General features: G+C 42.2%; 1 protein-coding gene across 3 annotated transcripts in view; it reads left to right on the forward strand.

The window, feature by feature from the left end:
* LOC129830441 (renin-like) overlaps positions 1-22,034 on the forward strand; it is a 125,470-nt gene extending 103,436 nt beyond the window's left edge. For 2 of the 3 annotated variants that reach the window (XM_055893018.1, XM_055893017.1), the window contains exons 2-10: positions 15,731-15,840; positions 16,204-16,357; positions 16,807-16,930; positions 17,107-17,225; positions 17,444-17,640; positions 17,751-17,873; positions 18,210-18,354; positions 18,888-18,986; positions 21,434-22,034. In XM_055893018.1, coding sequence (XP_055748993.1) covers positions 15,764-15,840; positions 16,204-16,357; positions 16,807-16,930; positions 17,107-17,225; positions 17,444-17,640; positions 17,751-17,873; positions 18,210-18,354; positions 18,888-18,986; positions 21,434-21,595 — 1,200 coding nt within the window. In that variant the 5' untranslated portion in view covers positions 15,731-15,763 and the 3' untranslated portion in view covers positions 21,596-22,034. The remainder of the gene's footprint in view (positions 1-15,730; positions 15,841-16,203; positions 16,358-16,806; positions 16,931-17,106; positions 17,226-17,443; positions 17,641-17,750; positions 17,874-18,209; positions 18,355-18,887; positions 18,987-21,433) is intronic. The other variant, XM_055893019.1, reaches the window with a different exon arrangement.
* Positions 22,035-24,950: the final 2,916 nt, after the last annotated feature.

The following is a 24,950-nucleotide window of genomic DNA, read 5'->3' on the forward strand; positions in this document are numbered from 1 at the left end:
GGTTGTACATTTCTGCCCACTGATTAAATAGCGAAAGAGAAAGAACGTTTGCTTTAGAGACAGAAAGTGTGAACGGGAAAAGGAGAAAGAGCAAGAGCACATGATGACAAAGCAACATGGGTTGTCATGTGGTGGATGTTCTACACTGCTCCTCTACTACCCCTCTCCTTTACGCAAGACGCTTGGCTGCTGGCGTAGAAAACGAGGTCTTTCCCTATGCATTCAGCCTTCCCCTTCACTGCTTTCCAGCCGTGTGGCACACAAGAAGAGCAGAGTGAGCCACGTTCAATTATTCAGGGACGGAGAACGTCTCAGCACTGGAAGGAAAGGCATCGTTGGATTCCATTCACCATGTTGAGGGAGTGTTCTACCAGGCAAGCTGGTTACAGAGGAGGCTTGGATGTTTCATGCAAACACCTACGTCCTCCCATGACATAAACGTACCTCTGCCCGAGGGACATACAAACTTCTAAAGGCGCACCCCATTCTATGCTCTGAACAACCACAGACACACGTGCATGCGCACACACACCCATTTACACAGTGGTTAATTGTTCGCCAGCCATGAGGCTTTACCTCCCCCTCAGACCTCATGCTTAGTCCATAAATACTACACATCTCCTTCCTCCCTCTGTTGCTCTCCCTTCATCCTTGCCTGCTGTTCCAAATCAGTTCGAAACTCTTTAAGGAGCCTGAGCCTCTTGTTATGCCTGGAGTCGGTCCAATCCTCACACAGTGAGGTGCTCCCAAAGTCTCCCCACAAATGATGGCTATTTTCTTTCACAGCAGTCTCTGAGGGACTATGGGTGCTTTGATGTGAACTGGTTTTAACACCCACAGACATCGCTTGATGTTTCACTCCAATCACTGATTGGTTGACAGAGCTGACCACCGAAATTCCACAGCGTAATAACAAATCAAATATATTTTTAAATCCCTTTTAAAATCAGCAGATGTCAGAAAGGGCTATACAGGAACTCAGCCTAATGATCACATTGTTATCCTCTGGTTGACATAAATGGCCTCATTCAAGATGTGTGCTTTGCCGTGCGTAGCTTACTTATTGCTCACTCTGGTTAAACAATTGTCAACACCTGATAAGGATTTGGAGTTAGGGTATCGGACTGTTCATTCTGGATATACACATGCAAGTTTGTTCAGATCAGTGTTCAGATCCGAAATATTTCTGTTCCCGAAACGCTCACAATGCCTTTTGTGTGTGTGTTTTGTGTGTTTTTACGAATGTGGTTTTCTACTCCATCATCTTTGGATATACCCACAGAGCTCCACTGGGATCAAAGGTCAAACTAACCCAGGATTGGGCAGAATATTTATGTATGTTAATTTGTGCTAATATGCAATAATGATATGATAATGAACCCAGGCTCCCACAATTCATATTTTAATATCCTCTCTATGGAGCCCCAAAGGTGTGAATAGCAGGCCTCGTTTTGAAATGAGTGGCGTATTTGCCCCCAAGGATTCTTCACACTGTTACACTGTCACACCTTCCACCTGACAACAACTGTCAATCTGGGGAAGTATGGCGATTCTGCAAACCTTACTAAGCGGATAATTGTGTTTATAGAATGGTGGAAAAGCCTTACAAAACTTCCTACAATATGTCTAGAGCAAGTCCTTGAAAAATGTGAAGAGGAGATATATCTAGTAGACTGTATGGTTATTGTGTATCCTTCTTTTTATGCAGAAATATTGATGTAGACTTCATCAACGATTGATGCACTGATCTTTTCAAACTACACAACTATTGTCTGTTCATTTTCTTAAACAATGTATTCTTATGGCAGCAGAGTTAGAGAGACAGAGCAGATATGATCTGCGAGTGCTTTATTCATACATCACTCATATCAGGGATCAATTCATTTGTCCTGGGGGTGCTGTAATGTGAGTATGTTTGTATATCTAATTTGTCCTTCATTCTATACACCTTGGTCACACGGATTTGGTCATTCAAATGACTGTTACACAAAGAATACTGACCGTGACAGAGATTTGCATTGTCTTCTTCCTTGAGGTTTTACCTGGTATGATGTGTCAGAAACTGTCATGGTCAGTCAGGCCTGCCTGTGAAGAGAGAGAGAGGATGTTTGGTGGATGGGAGGGAGGATATGGTGGCTTTTTTGTCCAGGAAGAGACAGAGAAAGCCAATTAGAAATGAGTACATTCTTGGATATCCTGTAGACCAACATGTCAAGTGACAGACAAGGCTTGCCTTTCTTTGAAGACCTCATTATGTGATTTAGGAAAGCACACTTCAAATCGCCAAGACAAAGATATTTCAGGCACATCTACATTTTCAGACATGCTTATTTTAATGCATTTAGTTTGAGAAGGCACATGTCAAACATATGCCAATATTCTCCTGGGATTGGAGATATCCCAGTCAGAGCAGCCCTATAGATTTACCACATTAAGATATTCTTCTCTGTCTCTCTCCCTCTCTCTCTCGCTCTCTCTCTCCAAATATGAAACTCTCCTCTCATCCTCATCATGTTTTCTGGCCGCTCGGGAAGCTCTTTGAAGCTCTCCAATGTCTCTGTTTACAGCTGCAGCTGAACATGGGGAGAGGTAGCAGGTGTTTAATGCAATGTCTAGTGTGGCTAGAGTGCCTTTGTCTTCATTGGTGCAGGTCAGTACCAATGCGCCTCACACAGGGGCCGCAACTCACACTCTTCAGACAAGATGTCTCATACCTGTTTGATCATTTGATATACAGTAGGCCCAACTGGTCCAGGTTCCATTTTGCTTTATGTTTTTAGCTGGTGTTAATTGTCTGCATGTATGAAACGGAGGTCACATATTGGTGAAGTAAAAATGGATTCTCGGAGCATTATACCAGAGCTTTTCTCACTCGTTTATTTAAAAAATTGGGGTATTTTTATATCCCCCTGTGTGTGATGACACAGTGATGTGCACAGAGCCATACAGGGCCAGACACATGTGCATGTGTGCACGCATGCATGAACACACACACAAACACAAACAAACACACACACACACGCACACGGACACACAGTAAATATACACAATTCTCACATACATCATGAACAAGTACGTAATGTACACTATATAATGAATGCTAAATGATGTATTTCTGATCCTTTTCAAAGCTAGAGATCTACTATACCAACAATTAACATTGACTGGCCCATACAGACAGTGTACGCCCTGTACTTTGTTTATTCCACATAATCATCCCCAGCAGGCCACTTTCACAGAGGAATGAAAGCAAGCACTCAGTGTAGCTATAGATGTATGCACGCTATCCAGGGACTGTATAAATGAATAGGAAATAAATTGGCTTGTCAACAAGATGTATGAACCCAAGGATTAACCATCATAGGCCCTATCCACACATTTAACTAGGCCTTGGACACAACAGTACACCTACAGTACAGCAGCAGCAGCAGCCACGTGATGACATATCAATTGGCTGTATAGAGATGGATGGACCTGGAGACTTTGCAGTGTTGCTTACATGGTGGAAAACAAGATGTGTTACCATGGCTTTCTTGTCTTGTTTACTACACGTTGCTTTTATGGAACACCTGTTCGGGTTCTAAGGACGTTACTAGACTAGCAACACTCCTGCAATGCACCTACATTATTGTGGGTTATGAATGAGGATGCACAAATCATTTTTCAATTCATGAAAATAATGCTTTGACTATAGCTTCGTCACATCCCACTGTATTTCTACTGCCCGAGTATCTTGTTGTATATTTATCTCTGGTCGACACACTGACTTGTTGTCTAAACCTGTAATCCACCCACCTGGTAGCACAGAGGCCTTTGGTGTCCATGTTGCTGGAAATGGATTAGAGGTCTATCAGTCCGTGTCAGCTGGACGACACACTGCCGCCTCTCTGACTTTGAGGGTGAGAGAGAGCGAGAGAGAGAGATGATTACTTTGGGCTTGAAAAAAAGGTGAGAGAATTGTCTACAGGTCACACACACACACACACACACACACACACACACACACACACACACACACACACACACACACACACACACACACACACACACACACACACACACACACACACTGCATGGCCTCCCCTGTGTTTTGCTTGGTGTGTGAATACATCAGAGTCACAGGTAATGAAATCCGAGGAGCTCTACAATGTGTGCACAGGAAAAGGTATAACAACAGGTGATATCTGGACCCTCTTCCGCCAAGATTCAACCCATCATTTATTAATTACAGCAGACGTCTTTTTGATGAGCGGGCAACAGATCAATGACGACTGAAAACCTCTGTTTTCTAAAGATGTGTCAGACAGACAGTCAAGATTGCTTGGGTCATTCCAACAAGAAATACTATTTGTAGGAGCAATGCTTCATCCTGCTGGTGAAGAAATATATTGCACACTTACAGTACTCTTGGCATACTTGTCCGGTGCTCGTACTATACCAAATGAAATAAATACTTCTGTCTCGTTGTTATACTATTCTTTGCTACAATATATTTCCCCTCTTGTTAACAATGTGGCTAGGTGACAGTGGTCCACAGAGAAGAGCTGCGAATATACAAATGAATTAGACTGAGTCACAGCGGCACCGCTGCCATGGGAGAGCAGGTTGGCACAGAGACACAGCTTGAAGAATCACAGATCTCGTAGAGATTGTTTCCGTGCGCATTGTCACTATGAGCCTCTGCAGAAAAAGAACCTTGCCACTGCCGACTGATTGGCACTCTACTCACATGGGGACTATACCAAAGTCTCAAATACTTTCTCTCTCCCTCTGCCTCTTTCTTTCGGTCACTTTTTAATACACACGCACACATTGCCTTATACGCGGTGAGGTTATATTGCACCTAGAGGGAACTGCTTCTCGTGTAGTCTAGATTCACCTCCTTTCCCCCAAAAAAATTACAAAAATACCCATGTTGCTATATACAGGGGGCACCGGTGCAGAGTCAGTGTGCGGGGGTACAGGTTAGTTGAGGTCATTTGTACATGTAGGTGGGGGTGAAGTGACTATGCATAGATAATAAACAGTGAGTAGCAGCAGTGTACAAAAGGGGGGGGGGGGGGGGGGGGGGGTCAATGTAAATTGTCCGGTGGCGATTTTATTAATTGTTCAGCAGTCTTATGGCTTGGGGGTAGAAGCTGCTGAGGAGCCTCTTGGTCCTAGACTTGGCGCTCCGGTACCGTAAAATAAAGGTACAAACATAATAAACAGAGTATTTATTTAGCAGAATGGTTTATTTAGTGATTAACCCAATCAAACCCACATTTCCTCCGAACAACCTTCACTCTGCCTCATATCTCCCTTACCCTGATGGATCAGTCTGGATTTCATCTCTGAACTGTGTCTATCAGCAAAATCAGCACAAACCCTTGTCCTATTGTCTCAACGTCTGGGTTTCTGCAATTTCTGCTATCCTGATAACCTTTTTTAATGACTTTGTTTTGTCGGGATTAAAGTCTCAGTTTAGGTTGGATACAATATTATCTCACGTGAGGATTAATAGATCTAACGTACTCTTAGAGTAAACTGATTCGAAATACTCACTGACACCAAGTCTTCTGCTTTTATCAATAAAGCGGTGGTACCTGATGTGTGAGAAGTATGATGTAAAAGTACACGCTGTTACATAAAATATGAGGTTAAAGTATTAGTGAATAGTTTTCCCATGCGCAAGAGTAGAGGCCATGTTCGGAGGAGGGGGTGGAAGGCCAAGGATTGACGCATGGATTTTGATGGGCTGTGTGGGAAAGTGAGTGGGCATCCATTTTGTCCTGGGGGGGGTCAAAGTTCGGACGTTCCTGAGAGTGCCCCAGAGCTGCCTGACAAAATGTGTCACCAAGACTAATGAGGTCAGCTCAATGTAGGCAGTGCTGCCCTAAAGTAGAGTAACAGGGTCAAGAGAGAATGAGAGGACATTTGAAGAAAAAACTGTGATTCTTTGTATAGGCAACCAAAAGCTTAGCTATATGACATTACTGTAGATTTGTATCATCGGATGGGGCCACAGTGTCTCCTGACCTCTCCTGTCTCAGCCTCCAGTATTTATGCTGCAGTAGTTTGTGTCGGGGGGCTAGGGTCAGTCTGTTATATCTGGAGTATTTCTCCTGTATTATCCGGTGTCCTGTGTGAATTTAAGTATGCTCTCTCTAATTCTCTCTTTCTCTCTTTCTTTCTTTCTCTCTCTCGGAGGACCTGAGCCCTAGGGCCATGCCTCATGACTACCTGGCATGATGACTCCTTGCTGTCCCCAGTCCACCTGGCCGTGCTGCTGCTCCATTTTCAACTGTTCTGCCTGCGGCTATGGAACCCTGACCTGTTCATCGGACGTGCTACCTGTCTAGAGACAGCAGGAGCGGTAGAGATACTCTCAATGATCGGCTATGAAAAGCCAACTGACATTTACTCTTGAGGTGCTGACTTGTTGCACCCTCGACAACTACTGTGATTATTATTATTTGACCATGCTGGTCATTTATGAACATTTGAACATCTTGGACATGTTCTGTTATAATCTCCACCCGACACAGCCAGAAGAGGACCGGCCACCCCTCATAGCCTGGTTCCTCTCTAGGTTTCTTCCTAGGTTTTGGCCTTTCTAGGGAGTTTTTCCTAGCCACCGTGCTTCTTCACCTGCATTGCTTGCTGTTTGGGGTTTTAGGCTGGGTTTCTGTACAGCACTTTGAGATATCAGCTGATGTAAGAAGGGCTATATAAATACATTTGATTTGATATTCTGTAGTCGGTAGTCTCTGAAATTCTGCTTGAAAGTAACCCCTTGTTGTCTGTTTCCATTAAAAACATTACAGAACTCTCGGACAAGACACAGAATGATAACTCACAACATTTCTTCTCCTCGTGACATCACACTCCCAGAAAACATACAACTTTAGATACAGTCTGCTGCCTAGAGGCTGCTGCCTATATGCATTGATATGGAACAATGGTTACTTTAATAATGGAACACTGGTCACTTTAATAATGTTTACATACTGTTTTACCAACTTCGAATGTATATACTGTATTCTAGTCAAGGCCATCCTATTAAACGATTGCTGTACATATATTATTCGATCCTACAAATTCTTCAGATATACTACATAGTCTATCTGTACTACATATGCTGTTCACAATGTCTATACATCAATCATATACAGTACCAGTCAAAAGTTAGGACACATCTACTATTTCAAGGATTTTTCTTTATTTTTACTATTTTCACAATTGTAGAATAATAGTGAAGACATCAAGCTATGAAAAAGCACATATGGAATCATGGTGAAACCAAAAAAGTGTTCAACAAATCAAAATAGATTTTAGATTATTGAAAGAAGCCACCCAATGCCTTGATGACAGCTTTTCACACTCTTGTCTTTCTCTCAACCAGCTTCATGAGGTAGTCACCTGGAATGCATTTCAATTAACAAGTGTGCCTTGTTAAAAGTTAATTTGTGGAATTTCTTTCTAATGCGTTTGAGCCAATCAGTTGTGTTGTGACAAGGTAGGAGTGGTATACAGAAGATAGTCCTATTTGGTAAAAGACCATATTATGGCAAGAACAGCTCAAATAAGCAAAGAGAATCGACAGTCCATCATTACATTAAGACATAAAGGTCAGTCAATGTGGAACATTTCAAGAACTTAGTTTCTTCAAGTGCAGTCGCTAAAAACATCAAGTACTATGATGAAACTGGCTCTCATGAGGACTGCCACAGGAAAGGAAGACACAGAGTTACCTCTGCCGCAGAGGTTAAGTTCATTAAAGTTAACTGCACCTCAGACTGCAGCCCAATAAATTATTCACAGAGTTAAAGTAACAGACATATCTCTACATCAACTGTTCAGGCGAGACTGCGTGAATCAGGCCTTCATGGACGAATTGCTGCAAAGAAACCACTACTAAAGGACACCAATAAGAAGAAGCATGGAGGAGGAGGAAGCATGATGGTGTGGGGGTGCTTTGCTGCTGACACTGTCTGTGATTCATTTAGAATTCAAGGCACACAGTACGGCTACCACAGCATTCTGCAGCGATACGCCATCCCATCTGGTTTGCGCTTAGTGTAACTATCATTTGTTTTTTGACAGGACAATGACCCAAAACACACCTCCAGGTTGTATAAGGGCTATTTGACCAAGAAGGAGAGTGATGGAGTGCTGCATCAGATGACCTGGCCTCCACAATCACCCGACCTCAACCCAATTGAGATGTTTGGGATGAGTTGGACCACAGCGTGAAGGAAAAGCAGCCAACAAGTGTTCAGCATGTGTGCGAACTCCTTCAAGACCGTTAGAAAAGCATTCCTCTTCAAGCTGGTTGAGAGAATACCAAGAGTATGTAAAGCTGTCATAAAGGCTACTTTGAAGATTCTGTTTCACACTTTTTTGGTTATTCCAGATGTGTTATTTTAAAGTGTTGATGTATTCACTATTATTCTATAATGCAGAAAATATTCCAAATTAAAAAGACAGTCTGAGCACTGAAGGAGGGATTGTGCGTTCCTGGAGTAACTCAGGCAGTTGTTGTTGCCATCCTGTACCTGTCTCGCAGGTGTGATGTTCGGAAGTACCGATTCTGTGCATGTGTTGTTACACGTGGTCTGCCACTGCGATGGCAATCAGCTGTCCGTCCTGTGTCCCTGTAGCGCTGTCTTAGGCGTCTAACAGTACGGACATTGCAATTTTTTGCCCTGGCCACATCTGCAGTCCTCATGCCTCCTTGCAGCATGCCCAAGGCACGTTCACACAAATGAGACCCTGGGCATCTTTCTTTTGGTGTTTTTAGAGTCAGTAGAAAGGCCTCTTTAGTGTCCTAAGTTTTCATTACTTTGACCTTAATTGCCTACCGTCTGCAAGCTGTTGGTGTCTTAATGACCGTTCCACAGGTGCATGTTCATTAATTGTTCATGGGTCATTGAACAAGCATGAAAAACAGTGGTTAATCCCTTTACAATGAAGATCTGTGAAGTTATTCGGATTTTTACGAATTATCTTTGAAAGACAGGGTCCTGAAAAAGGGACGTTTCTTTTTTTGCTGAGTTATACATATATATATATATATACACACAGTTGAAGTCGGAAGTTTACATACACCTTAGCCAAATACCTTTAAACTCAGTTTTTCACAATTCCTGATATTTAATCCTAGTAAGAATTCCCTGTATTTGGTCAGTTAGGATCACCACTTTATTTTAAGAATGTGAAATGTCAGAATAACAGTAGAGAGAATTATTTTTTTCAGCTTTTATTTCTTTCATCACATTCCCAGTGGGTCAGAAGTTTACATACACTCAATTAGTATTTGGTAGCATTGCCGTTAAATTGTTAAACTTGGGTCAAACATTTCGGCTAGCCTTCCACAAGCTTCCCACAGTAAGTTGGGTGAATTTTGGCCCATTCCCCTTGACAGAGCTGTAACTGAGTCAGGTTTTAAGGCCTCCTTGCTCACACACGCTTTTTCAGTTCTGCTCATAAATATTCTATAGGATTGAAGTCAGGGCTTTGTGATGGCCACTCCAATACCTTGACTTTGTTGTCCTTATGCAATTTTGCCACAACTTTGGAAGTATGCTTGGGGTCAATGTCCATATGGAAGACCCATTTGTGACCAAGCTTTAACTTCCTGACTGATGTCTTGAGATGTTGCTTCAAAATATCCACATATTTTCCCTACCTCATGATGCCATCTATTTTGTGAAGTGCACCAGTCCCTCCTGCAGAAAAGCTCCCCCAAAACATGATGCTGCCACCCCCGTGCTTCATGGTTGGGATGGTGTTCTTCGGCTTGCAAGTCTCGTCCTTTTCCCTCCAAACATAACAATGGTCATTATGGCCAAACAGTTATATTTTTGTTTCATCAGACCAGAGGACATTTCTCCAAAAAGTACAATCTTTGTCCCCATGTGCAGTTTTAAACCGTAGTCTTGCTTTTTTATGGCTGTTTTGGAGCAGTGGCTTCTTCCTTGCTGAGCGGCCTTTCAGGTTATGTCGATATAGGACTTGTTTTACTGTGGATATGGATACTTTTGTCCCTGTTTCCTCCAGCATCTTCACAAGGTCCTTTGCTGTTCTGGGATTGATTTGCACTTTTCGCACTAAAGTACATTAATCTCTAGGAGACAGAACACGTCTCCTTCCTGAGCGGTATGGTGGCTGCGTGGTCCCATGGTGTTTATACTTGCATACTATTGTTTGTACAGATGAACGTGGTACCTTCAGGCATTTGGAAATTGCTCCCAAGGATGAACCAGACATGTGGAGGTCTACAATTTCTTTTCTGATGTCTTGGATGATTTATTTTGATTTTCGAATGATGTCTAGCAAAGAGGCACTGAGTTTGAAGGTAGGCCTTGAAATACATCCACAGGTACACCTCCAATTGAGTCAAATTATGTCAATTAGCCTATCAGAAGCTTCCAAAGCCATGACATAATTTTCTGGAATTTTTCAAGCTGTTTAAAGGTACAGTCAACTTAGTGTATGTACACTTCTGACCAACTGGAATTGTTATACAGTGAAATAATCTGTCTGTAAACAATTGTTGGAAAAATTACTTGTGTCATGCACAAAGTAGATGTCCTAACTGACTTGCCAAAACTATAGTTTGTTAACAAGAAATTGTGAAGTGGTTGAAAAACGAGTTTTAATGACTCCAACCTAAGTCTATGTAAACTTTCGACTTCAACTGTGTGTATTTAAATATACAGTGGGGAGAAAAAGTATTTGATACACTGCGGATTTTGCAGGTTTTCCTACTTACAAAGCATGTAGAAGTCTGTAATTTTTTTCATTGGTACACTTCAACTGTGAGAGCCGGAATCTAAAACAAAAATCCAGAAAATCACATTGTATGATTTTTAAGTAATTAATTAGCATTTTATTGCATGACATAAGTATTTGATACATCAGAAAAGCAGAACTTAATATTTGGTACAGACAAAAAATTACAGACATCTACTTGCTTTGTAAGTAGGAAAACCTGCAAAATCTGCAGTGTATCAAATACTTGTTCTGCCCACTGTATATATATATTTCTTCTCCGGACTCCGACATTGCTTCTCCTAATATTTAACTTTTTAGATACTTGTGTATTGTTAGATATTACTGCACTGTTGGAGCTAGGAACGCTAGCATTTCGCTACACCCGCAACAACATCTACTAAACAAGTGCATGCGACCAATACATTTTTGACATGATTTCCAACACTCCCCTCTCCGTGAAACCAAAGCACCTTTTCCCCTTGGCTGAGACGCTAGCCGGCTAACTAGAAAGTTGTCATTACCCCTATAAACTGTGGCTGACCATGTTACCAGGTTCCTGGCAGTTCTGCCAACAGGGAATAGCTGAAGGACTAACCCCTGACCTCCATTAGGGCTGTCCAAGTCTCTGCCTGACGTGGACGCCTATATCTCCTGCTAGGCTGGGTGGTCACTACAGTACACAAATATGACCCCAGCCCCACAGAGCAGATACTGTGGGAACCAAATCTGGCTGGTCGAGCTAACAGGGAGAGAGAGAGCAAGAGAGACCTCAGCAAGCCATAGACCTTAGCTAGCCCCTGACCAATAGCCTACAGTATACACTATACTGTAGATACTGTCCCATAGCCTACAGTATACACTATACTGTAGATACTGTCCCATAGCCTACAGTATACACTATACTGTAGATACTGTCCCATAGCCTACAGTATACACTATACTGTAGATGCTGTCCCATAGCCTACAGTATACACTATTCTGTAGATGCTGTCCCATAGCCTACAGTATACACTATACTGTAGATACTGTCCCATAGCCTACAGTATACACTATACTGTAGATACTGTCCCATAGCCTACAGTATACACTATACTGTAGATACTGTCCCATAGCCTACAGTATACACTATACTGTAGATACTGTCCCATAGCCTACAGTATACACTATACTGTAGATACTGTCCCATAGCCTACAGTATACACTATACTGTAGATACTATCCCATAGCCTACAGTATACACTATACTGTAGATACTGTCCCATAGCCTACAGTATACACTATACTGTAGATACTGTCCCATAGCCTACAGTATACACTATACTGTAGATGCTGTCCCATAGCCTACAGTATACACTATACTGTAGATGCTGTCCCATAGCCTACAGTATACACTATTCTGTAGATGCTGTCCCATAGCCTACAGTATACACTATACTGTAGATACTGTCCCATAGCCTACAGTATACACTATACTGTAGATACTGTCCCATAGCCTACAGTATACACTATACTGTAGATACTGTCCCATAGCCTACAGTATACACTATACTGTAGATGCTGTCCCATAGCCTACAGTATACACTATACTGTAGATACTGTCCCATAGCCTACAGTATACACTATACTGTAGATACTGTCCCATAGCCTACAGTATACACTATACTGTAGATACTGTCCCATAGCCTACAGTATACACTATACTGTAGATACTGTCCCATAGCCTACAGTATACAATATATTGTAGATACTGTACATGTGGGCGATTCCACACCAATAAGGCCCCAAAATAGTTTTGGTATCTCAGGTTGCTGTGGCAATTCTCGTATAGAAACTTAATTGAGAGGAAGGATGTTTGACATACTTTTTACATTTGTGTAACACATATTTTGGTTGGGGGAAATCATGATGAAAGTGGTTATTTGAGGTCATTTTTAGACCTATACATGGCTCCTTTAAGACCCTTATGATCCGTAAACTATACATGATACCGACAAGATCTTAGTGTCATTATACTCCTTATAGAAGGGTTGGTTGTTTGTCAACAAAACTGATGGGTGTGCTATTATGGGGCAAAACGGACTCAGTTAGCTTAAAATCGTTGACAACATGTAAATTATATTTTGTCTCCAATGTTTATTGAAAACATATGGAATGTGCACAATGAGCACTTGTTGTCTCTCAAATACACCGCTACAGTTGTTGGTTAGTTAGCGAATTTTTTATATATTAGCATTGACATGACATCCGTCAAAACATCTCAAAACAAGACATAGTATCAAGAACAAGATAAAACCAGCTAAAACGAGCCACCTGCATTTCCCCACATGGCAGATTCGTGTCATTGCTGCTAGCTACAGCACCCTCAGAAAACATTCACACACTTTGACTTTTTCCACATTTTGTTGTGTAGTGGGATTGAAATGGTTTTAATTATCATTTTTGTCAACGATCTACACAAAATGCTCTGTAATCTCAAAGTGGAAGTAAAATTATATATTTTTTAATTAATGGAAAATAAAACACTAATATATATTGATTAGATGAGTATTCAACCCCCTCAGTCAATACATGTTAGAATCACCTTTGGCAGCGATTTTGGGTCTTTTTGGGTAGGTATCTAAGAGCTTTGCACACCTGGATTGTACAATATTTGCATTGTACAATATGCACATTTCTGTCGATATTATTTTAGGCTTGCCAGAACAAAAGGGCTGAATAGTTATTGACTCGAGACATTTCAGCGTTTCATTTTAAATTAATTTGTAAACATTTCGAAAAACATATTCTACTTTGACATTGAGTTATTGTGTGTAGATCAATGACACAAAATCAAAATGCAATGAATTTTAAAGTCTTCAACACAACAACATGTGGAAAAAGTGAAGGGGTGTGAATACCTTCTGAAGACACTGTCTCTGGCCATCCAGAATCACAACAACACATGGACTTCTGCCCCATTGAAGGGTGCGTATCATTTTCGTGACGTTGTCAGCTAACCCATCTATCGTGTGCTCTAAAATATGGAGTATAACTAGATTCTGAAATTGAAAAAATCACATGAACGTAATCAACATAAAACATAGTAATATAAATATATCAAAAGTACCCTTTTTTATTTATTTATTTGTTTTTAGACATATTGTTTTATACAATATACTCTACAAGCACATACCATTTCTAGAATGGGATCTGTGCTACTTTTTAAGTTATTATTTTATGAGCACTAACAACACAGTGAATGAGGAAATGGATTCAAACGACATCCCTCTGCTGGTGATTTGCTGAATGTGTATAAAATGGGTCATAGCTTCATAAGTACCAGAGAGCCCACCCTGGAAATTTGACATGTTTGAAGAATATATTGTTCTCAACAATATGTCTAAAAATGAGCAAAATCCAAAACTGTACTCTTCGCTCATATGTAGGCCTGTACATTTACAGTTATTGGTTAGCCTGCAGACAGACATTAGCTAGCCTAGCTGTCACGCGCTGATCTGTTTCACCTGTCTTTGTGCTTGTCTCCACCCCCCTCTAGGTGTCGCCCCCTTCCCCATTATCCCCTGTGTATTTATACCTGTGTTCCTTGTTTGTCTGTTGCCAGTTCGTTTTGTTCATAGAACCTACCAGCGTTTTGTTTCCCTGCGCCCCCCGTTTCCTTGCTCCTGTTTTCTAGTTTCCCGGTTCTGACCGTTCTGCCTGCCCTGACACTGAGCCTGCCTGTCGTCCTGTACCTTTGCCCCACTACTCTGGATTACCGACCTCTGCCTGACCTAACCCTGAGCCCGCCTGCTGTCCTGTACCTTACACCGTCTCTTGATTATTGACCCCTGCCTGCCTTGAACTGTCGTTTGCCTGCCTGTTTGAGGAATAAACATTTGATTCTTCAACACTGTCTGCGCCTGGGTCATACCTTAAAACGTGATACTAGCTTAGTATCTAGTCTGAGGTCCACAGCGCAACCCCCACAAACAAAGTTTAGGATTTGCTCCATTTCCTACTGAGTATTGCTATCTGGACTATTGATTTGGATAATTCAGAGACAGGTGTTGTCTTGTCCCCATGGATTGGTGTACTTACTTAGTGCCTAATAATCAATAACCTACCAAATGAGAGTGGAGTTGAGTTTCTAGCAGTACAGCTTTGTATTAGGAGAGTGTAAACAGACAGGTGTGAGTGCTGTCTACTCTGCAGATACGAGCTGGAAGGGTATGGGAAAACTTCACTTAACACAGGGAAGATAAAGGGAAATCATTGCAGCATACACTGTCAAGTTGGAGCAGATGCAGTATACTTTAGCAGAAAGGAAAGAAATGTCACTAAGTTAACATCTGGTCTGTGATGTTTTACAGTTAATTTAAATAGGTTTTGATGTATTACTGCATCATCTGGCAATCATTGCTTTCAGATTTTGTAGCTACTTTCCAGATTTCACAGGGCTATTTTCTGTCTCCTACTGTAAGCCTGGGTAATCCTTGTCAGCACCCTCTCCTACTCCTCTGCCCCCCCCCCCCTACAGCTTCTCCCTTCTTTACCCCCCACCCCACCCAAGGCACCCACTCCTCTTCTCACAGGCCTTCATCTATCTCCACCCTGCAGCTATGATGGGAAGCCCAGCATGGCTAGAGAGCTCTCTATCTTAAACCCTTACATCCCTGCTTTCTGTATCCAATATGATCCCAGGGGTCACAGTTCAAACCTCTCTCTGGGACCCAGTTGTCAGGGGAGTGCTGGCTGAGGGAGGGAGGGTTGTTTTTGGTGGACACTTTTTAGGGAAGCTCAGAGCTGGAGCCAGTGGCCTTTGGGTCAGAACTCATTGAAGGAGTGAAGGAGAGATGGTATAAAAAGAGTAGACAGACAGTGAGAAAGAGAGAGAGGGGCCAATCTTTCAGAAGATTGGATATACAACCAGCTGGTGTGCCGGGAGGAACGATACCAGGATAACTTGACTAGAACAACTTGTGCGTCTTCTCAGGGCCCGTACACTCCATCACTCTTCAGAGTCTCCATGGCCATGCTGATGCATTGCTGGGTGTGTGTGATCGCTCTGTCACTGACGATGACCACAAGCAATGCCTTACAAAGGTAACCGTTTTTTTTTTTGTGTGTCTCACTGTAAGAAGTCTACTCTGCAATGTGTTATGGTCCTCGGTGTTATGTTCCTACGATGTAACGTTACCCTACGATAGACAACAAAGGAGGTTGAACGGAAACCTGGAATGTATTTTATCCATTCAAACCAGGCTGTTTTGCTTCACTAACTCAATAGAGAATGTGTCTTTTTGGCAGAGCTGTAGAAACAACACTGTCATACTGACACGAGGACATATGGTCTCATATCACCAATGGTCCATGAATGCAGACTGGATTGTATAACCCCACCCTTGGTCATTCCCTATATATCATTCTACTGGATAGCCTTTCCTTACCATTGTCCTCTCTGATCAGGATCAGTCTGAAGAAGATGCCCTCCATAAGAGAGACTCTGCATGAGATAGGTGTGTCCCCAGCCCAGTTCTTTGCTGAATTGGCCCAGGAAAGCAAAGATGACCCCTCCACCAGCAACGGGACCACCCCCACCCCCCTCACCAACTACCTGGATGTGAGAGACCACCTGCACACATTGCACTGACCACACATAGATGCAATTGACACTGGAATAGTACATAAATGAGAGAACACAAAACCTATGTGTCACAGGTGGGCATTCTATTTCCTTTATTTCTATGTTTTCTATTTCTTTGTTTTTGGCCGAGTGTGGTTCCCAATCAGAGGCAGCTGTCTATCGTTGTCTCTGATTGGGAATCATACTTAGGTAGCCTTTTTCCCACCTGTGTTTTGTGGGTAGTTATTTTCTGTTTAGTCTTTGTTACCTGACAGAACTGTTCGCTTTCGTTTTGCTACTTTGTTCGAGTGTTTTTTGATAAGAAATAAAATCATGAACACTTTTCACGCTGCGCTTTGGTCCACTCCTTCCGACGACAGGCGTTACACTATGCCCAACTCAGTGGCGTAAATGATTCCTTGCTTCCTCTTCTCTCTTCTTCTCAGGCCCAGTATTATGGGGAGATCAGTATTGGTTCTCCTGCCCAGATGTTCAATGTGGTGTTTGATACAGGCTCAGCCAACCTGTGGGTGCCCTCTTTCAACTGTTCCCCTCTCTATACTGCCTGCTGTAAGTACACACACACACACACACACACACACACACACACACACACACACACACACACACACACACACACACACACACACACACACACACACACACACATAAAACCTATATGATTGCGTCACCAGAGATGATGATGTTCCCGGAGGATTTTGACTCAGTGACCTTTGAACTCTCAGTTACCCACAACAGATATGATGCCTCCAAATCCCGAACACACATAGAGAACGGGACAGGTTTCTCCATCCAGTATGCCTCTGGAAACGTCCGAGGGTTCCTGAGTGAGGATGTGGTTGTGGTGAGTGTAACGCAACACCTCTACAGGAAAACAGCCTTCCTTCACTTTCTCCTAATCTGTTTCCTATCACCTATTTTTATTGTCCTTTCTAATGATCAAATTTGGGAAATAATAGTTGACCTTACCCATAAATAGTGATCTACAGTAGGATCCTCTCACTGGGGGAAAAGCTTTACCTAGGTATTATGGAACAACATCTTACTCTGTGCTTCCTCTAGGTGGGTGGCATCCCAGTGGTCCAGGTATTTGCTGAGGTTACAGCCCTGCCTGCCATCCCCTTCATCTTTGCCAAGTTTGATGGGGTCCTGGGGATGGGCTACCCCAACGTGGCCATCGACGGCATCACCCCCGTGTTCGACCGCATCATGTCCCAGCACGTCCTCAAGGAGGACGTCTTCTCTGTCTATTACAGCAAGTAGGAGATATCCCTATCACTGTTCATATATACGGATTATTCCTCCACATACACAAATAAGTACTTTTATAATCTGTGAATTAGTCAAAAATGTGTTTTTCTTCTCTCAGAGACCCAATGCACAAACCAGGTGGAGAGCTAGTGCTGGGAGGGACAGACCCAGACTACTACACTGGTACCTTCAACTACATGGGCACTCGTAAGGCAGGAAAATGGGAGGTCAACATGAAAGGGTGAGATGGGAAAGTTGTAGGAGTCTGTGTGCATGTTGTCTGTCTCTCTGTTTGTCTGTTGGTCAGTGCAGGTGCATTTGCATGTATGTATGTATAGGGGAGGCAGGTAGTCTAGTGGTTCGAGCGTTGGACTAGTAACCGGAAGGTTGCAAGATCGAATCCCTGAGCAGACAAGGTAAAAAGCTGTCGTTCTGCCCGTTAACAAGGCAGTTAACCCACTGTTCCTAGGCCGTCAGTGAAAATAAGAATTTGTTCTTACCTGACTTGCCTAGTCAAATAAAAGTAAAAAATAAATAAATGTGTGTAATTCTCTTTCTGTCCCCCTTTCTCTACCAGGGTGTCTGTGGGGGAGGAGATGCTGTTCTGTATGGAGGGTTGCATGGCTGTGATTGACACAGGCTCCTCCTACATTACAGGCCCGGCCTCTTCTGTGTCTGTACTGATGAAGACCATTGGAGCCACAGAGCTGGCAGAGGGAGGGGTATGTACATCACAAATTTGATTATGGCGTGTGTCACCTGTTTATGACCCAGTGATGTGAGCGGGTAAAAGCGGTGAGGGAGGAGCACCCTCCTCAAATCAAACCGTAATCTGTGCCGCTCGGTCATGTTGTAAACATGGCAACACGCCCAGATTAATTGAATGCAGGATTTCCGCAACATATCCGTCTAGTCTTAATCAGATGAGGGAGTCCCTGATTTCTTGGTTCCAGAATGGCTGCTTCAAACAATGCAGGCTCCCGATGTCAAGTTGATTTTCAAAGAAAGGACAGGCCATATTGACAAACAGGAATCTGATTTTCCCGGATAAGTCTCGTATTTGTTCACCAGCATAGGTTAAGATCATGTTAAGATCAGATTCGCTTCAGAGCATTCGTTGTTATGGTCTCTGATCAGGCTCTCTTTCAAGCTCTTTCTGGAGCCGGAAATTATGGTTTGACAAATCTCCTTGAATCACTAATCCGGAATACCCCTCTGGTGTGGACTAAGCTGTGTTTTTTTGTCCCCTTTTCAGTACACTGTGAACTGTGACCGGGTGAAGTCCTTACCCAGTGTCGCCTTCCACCTGGGAGGCCATGAGTACACACTCACTGAAGAAGACTACATCTTATGGGTAAGCAACATGGAAATGATCATGACTGGGATACAGGTACAGGGTGATTGTCATTGATACCTTTCGCAGCTAATTATGTCATGTTTATTTTGTGCTTATACCATGGCATTGTTGAATATTCATTTCTGATTGGCTTGAAGGGCATTCTAGAACGTACATTATTTCCCTATAATGCATGGTATATCAGCACGGCAGAATTCAATGGCTTACATGTTCTATATTTGAGCTGCTTTTGAAAGCAAAAGTTGAATTGAAAACATTAACGTTATTGCATTGTTGAATTTGATTTTCATAATAGCAAGCTAGGATGGATGGTTTGGTTAGATGAACTCGCAAGTCTGTATGTTTGGTTACCAAGGCAACTACTGTAGTAAACTTACTAGCTACTTCATAGATGTTGAACACAGCTTACAAAAAAAGATTGTAGTTTTGAAACTGCAGTAAAAGTGCATTAACTGCAGTCAACTGTGGTATTTTGGACGCAACAATAGCAGAATAGTTGAACTGCAGTTATACTGCACTGTAACGGCACTTACACTGCAAAACTACTGCAGTAGAAAAAACAGTTATTTTGAATGCAGTATTTGCAGCATACTGCAGTTATACTGCACACTAACTACAGTTATACTACAGTGTACTGCATTTATACAGCGCTATGACTTAAAAAAAAAAAAAACATCTGTTAACGACATTTCTACCTACAAATCAACACATCTTACTGGCAAATGTGTTCAATTATAGCCATGGTATAAAAGGGATAATCAACTCAGGGCTCTACGCAACTCCATGGAAGATTAGTTCCACTCCGCTAGCATGTCGTGGAACATACCATCCACATAGTTCATTATTTGCAAATGGAATTCATAGCCCCTGGTTGATTATCCCTTGCTTATAGCTGTGACATTGCATTATATACAGTTGAATTCGGAAGTTTACATACACTTAGGTTGGCGTCATTAAAACTCGTTTTTCAACTACTCCACAAATTTCTTATTCACAAACTATAGTTTTGGCAAGTCGGGTTAGGAGATCTACTTTGTGCATGACACAAGTAATTTTTCCAACAGTTGTTTACAGACAGATTATTTCACTGTATCACAATTCCAGTGGGTCAGAAGTGTACATACACTAAGTTGACTGTGCCTTTAAACAGCTTTGAAAATTCCATAAAATGTTGTTGCGGCTTTAGAAGCTTCTGATAGGCTAATTTACAACTTTGAGTCAATTGGAGGTGTACCTGTGGATGGATTTCAAGGCCTACCTTCAAACTCAGTGCCTTTTTGCTTGACATCATGGGAAAGCCAAAAGAAATCATCCAAGACCTCAAAATATAAATTGTAGACCTCCACATGTCTGGTTCACCCTTGGGGGCAATTTCCAAATGCCTGAAGGTACCACGTTCATCTGTACAAACAATAGTACGCTGGTATAAACACCATTGATCATGCAGCCGTCATAACGCTCAGGAAGGAGATGCGTTCTGTCTCCTAGAGATGAATGTACTTGGTGCAAAAAAAGTGTAAATTAATCCCAGAACAACAGCAAAGGACCCTGTGAAGATTCTGGAGGAAACAGCTACAAAAGTATCTATATCCACAGTTAAACGAGTCCTATATCAACATAACCTGAAAGGCCGCTCAGCAAGGAAGAAGCCAAAAGCTCCAAAACTGCCATTAAAATAGCCAGACTACGGTTTGCAACTGCACATGGTGACAAAGACCGTACTTTTTGGAGAAATGTCCTCTGGTCTGATGAAACAGGGAAAAGGGGAAGGCTTGCAAGCCAAAGAACACCATCCCAACCGTGAAGCACGGGGTGGCAGCATCATGTTGTGGGGGTGCTCTGCTGCAGGAGGGACTGGTACACTTCACAAAATAGATGGCATCATGAGGCAGGAAAATGATGTGGATTTATTGAAGCAACATCTCAAGATATCAGTCAGGATGTTAATTAAAGCTTGGTCGCAAATGGGTCTTCCAAATGGACAATGACCCCTAGGAAACTTCCAAAGTTGTGGCAAAATGGCTTAAGCACAATAGAGTATTGGAGTGGCCATCATAAAATTTACCCAAATTATTGTGGGAAGCTTGTGGAAGGCTACCCAAAACGTTTGACCCAAGTTCAACAATTTAAAGGCAATGCTACCAAATACTAATTGAGTGTATGTAAACTTCTGACCCACTGGGAATGTGATGACAGAAATAAAAGCTGAAATAAATCATTCTCTCTACTATTATTCTGACATTTCACATTCTTAAAATAAAGTGGTGATCCTAACTGACCTAAGACAGGCAATTCCCTCCAGGATTAAATGTCAGGAATTGTGAAAAACTGAGTTTAAATCTATTCGGCTAAGGTGTATGTAAACTTCCAACTTCAACTGCATATACATTTATGGAAGTCTTCACCAAGATGTGTTGTGCTTTGAACTCTATCTGTGTCTGCAGCAATCTCAGTTTGGAGAGGACATATGTAGCGTGACCTTTAGGGGTTTGGATGTGCCGCCCCCTACTGGCCCTATCTGGATCCTGGGAGCCAACTTCATCGCCCGCTACTACACAGAGTTCGACCGTCGCAACAACCGCATAGGCTTCGCCACAGCAGTCTGACAGGATCCTTAGCCAACAGGCTTTCACTCTCTCTTGCTTTTTTTTAACTCGCTTTGTCTTTGTCGATCAGCCTCTATTTCTCCCTTACTCTCTAACTATATCATTCAGTGTTTCTTTCTCTCTCGTTCTGCGACTCTTTATCACAGAGCCTGCCCTCTTGTCCATATCTTTTTTACAGCTCTTGCATTCTGCCATGTCAAGTAGTCATTTTGATTTCAATCTGTGCCAATTGCACTCTTCTACATAATTGTTTTTTAGTTGGCGATAATTGACATGCTGATAACGACAATAGACGTATGTTGTGTTATATACTGTATCATATGGCATGCTGACGTCACACAGGTACCACATTGCAGCACAAATCCTCACGTAATTACACTATGTCCGACCTCGTATCTGCATTGTCATGACGTAACACGAATAAAGCTTGTTTAATTAATGGGAAAGTCTATGTTTTTGTCGTCTGCAGTCGAGGAATACTGTTTACACTCTATGTTATCAGAATGGCTGTCTTTGTCATCATAGGAAAAACCAGCAGAAAACGAAGCGTTGCTCATTCACTGACCACAGAAACACAAGCATATCTTTGGGGAGTTTGGCACCCACATGAAAAAATAATAGTTTACTATAGAATACTACAGTGCTTACTATAATTATGTAGTAAACTGTAGATTACTGTACAATACTGTACTACACACTGTAGTATCCCTCGATCATGTCTGGCACTACTATAGTTCCTTAACATTTACTATTGTTCCTCAACACAGGGTGCATGCTTTGAAATATTTTTTATTGTGTACAAGCTTCCTTCTTTTCACTCTGTCAATTAGGTTAGTATTGTGGAGTAACTGCAACGTTAAGAGATGAAAGAATAGTAAATGCTCAGCAACTTCTCAGTCATGCAAACACTTTTGATGGCATCCAGCACTTCGGATTTGGAAGGAATGTTATATACCAAACTTTCATAGCACCTTGGCACAAACCAAAACGATCATCGAAATCCAGTCTGAAATCGCAAATTAATGGTGGAGATCATGTAATAACTCTATGCTTTCTCTTATCGGGTGATATCCATCAATGCCCTGGACCTCACTATATCACGAACCCCATCAAACGGCCTATGCACCCATGCTCCTCTTGTGAACGGTGGATAAAGAGTAACATCAAAGCTTTGGAATGTTTGGAATGCGCGCAGTGGATTCATTTAAAATGCAGCGACTCTAGCTTTGGACATGGGGTCAATTAAGCTTACCGTTGCTGTCGGTGTGCTGTACCCACGGGGTGGAGTGGGACCAGAGGACTTACCGAGGGTATAGAGTGCACCGGAGGAGGGGGGGGTCCACAGCGGAGCGGAGGCAACCAGAGGCGAGTGATGGGGGACATGGTGGTGAGGACGATGGATTGGCACCTGGGGAGGGGTGCTCCATGATGACAGAGTGGCCACCGGAGGCAGGGCAGTGGGAAGATGGCAGCGCAGTGGGAGGCGAGTTACAAGTGGATCGGGAATTCAGAAAGACCTTTGGGAAGAAGGGCTTACATTTTGTGCACTTAAACGTCCGAAGCCTACTACCGAAGATCGATGAGATACGCCTGTTGGTTTGCAAATCAGAGATGTCTTATGTTTTACTGAGACCTGGTTGGATTCATCTGTTTGTGACTCAGAAATTGAGATAAGTAATTACTCTGTTGTCAGGAAGGATCGGAATCGGAACGGTGGGGGGGCTTATGTGCGTTTGTAAGATCAGACATTGCATTTTAACGTCAGATCAGATTTAAACGCTGATCTGGAGATTGTCTGGCTGGATATCTGCCTTCCCAAAACCAAGCCGATTTTGTTGGGGGTGTGTTATAGTCCGCCCAAGCAGAATGCATTCTATGAAGGTCTTGAATTTGTATTGTCAAACTGTAATGATTCGCTGTTGAAGGAAATCATTTTGTTAGGGGATTTAAATACTGATGTCTGCAAAAAGAATAGCCCAACCCACAATATATTTATGCACTTTTGTAGATCACTTGCTCTGACCCAAATTATAAAAGATCCCACCAGGATATGTGAAACAGTGCAAAGTACAATTGACTTAATATTGGTGTCTGATAAATCGAAAATATCGCAGAGTGGAGTAATAGTCTATGGAATCAGTGATAATTTTATTACATTTTGCACAAGGAGGATTTTTAAAGCTATATTTAAGTGTCACAAAACCGTTAGAATCAGAGGACAGAGGTCAAAATACTGTGTCAGAGGTCAAAATACTGTGTAGAAAAGTTTAGGGAGGAAGTGGGTAAAATTGACTGGTCACCTGTGCTGGGTAGTGTAGGGGTAGACAGTGCCTGGGAAGCCTTTAAATGTAGATTCCTTGATGTGGTGAATGTGATGGCTCCCATTAGACGGGTCAGGGTAGAGCAGAGATCTAGCCCTTGGTTTAATCATGAGATTCTAGAATCTATCCAAGCAAGGAATAAGGCCTTTAAGAAATGTAAGAACTCTCAAGAGCAGCCTGATGTTGTCCTATATAAACATCACAGAAATGAAGCACAGAGCAGGATGGATGAAGCTAAGAGGGGTTACTTTGCTGAGAAAATAATTGAAAACAAAAATGACCCTAAAAAGCTTTGGAAAAGCTGTAGTAGGCTGTAGTAGTACTACCAAAAACAAACTTAACAGTATTGGACTGAACATCAAAGGGGAGATGGTATATGAAAAGGCAGAGGTTGCCAATGAATTCAACTCTTTTTTTTTGCCAGCAAGCTGGTTAGCAAGCTGCCCACCAGTTCTGGTTTGTATGGAAGCAACCAAGTCCATAAGTATTATGTAGAGTTAGGGGTTCAGCCAAACTCTTTTTCTTTTGAAAAGGTAGCAACAACCAAAATAGTCAGTATGCTGGCAGAGCTTAAATGCTCCAAATCCACAGGCCTGGATAATATTCCTGCATGGTTTCTAATAGATTCTTCTGAGCAAATTGGCCCTTGTATTACGCATATTGTTAATCTCTCTCTTGAACAAGGCACCTTTCCCAGGGACATGAAATAAGCTAAAATTATGCCTCTATATAAGAAGGGGATAAAGTCTGACCCTGGGAATTATAGGCCTGTATCTATCCTCTGTGTAACATCAAAGATCCTGGAGAGAATTGTACATGAGCAAATGTATGAATATGTTAACAAACAAGGTCTAATGTATGATTTTCAGTCGGGTTTTAGAAAAACATACTCCACTGATTCATGTCTAATTTACTTGACTGACTTCATCAGGAGATTGATGAGGGAAATCTGTGTGGAATGGTACTGCTTGACCTGCAGAAGGCCTTTGGACAGTTAACCACTGTTAACCACTGTCTCCTAATCTCCAAACTGG

This window comes from Salvelinus fontinalis, chromosome 31, assembly GCF_029448725.1.
Source record: "Salvelinus fontinalis isolate EN_2023a chromosome 31, ASM2944872v1, whole genome shotgun sequence".
NCBI lineage: Eukaryota > Metazoa > Chordata > Actinopteri > Salmoniformes > Salmonidae > Salvelinus > Salvelinus fontinalis.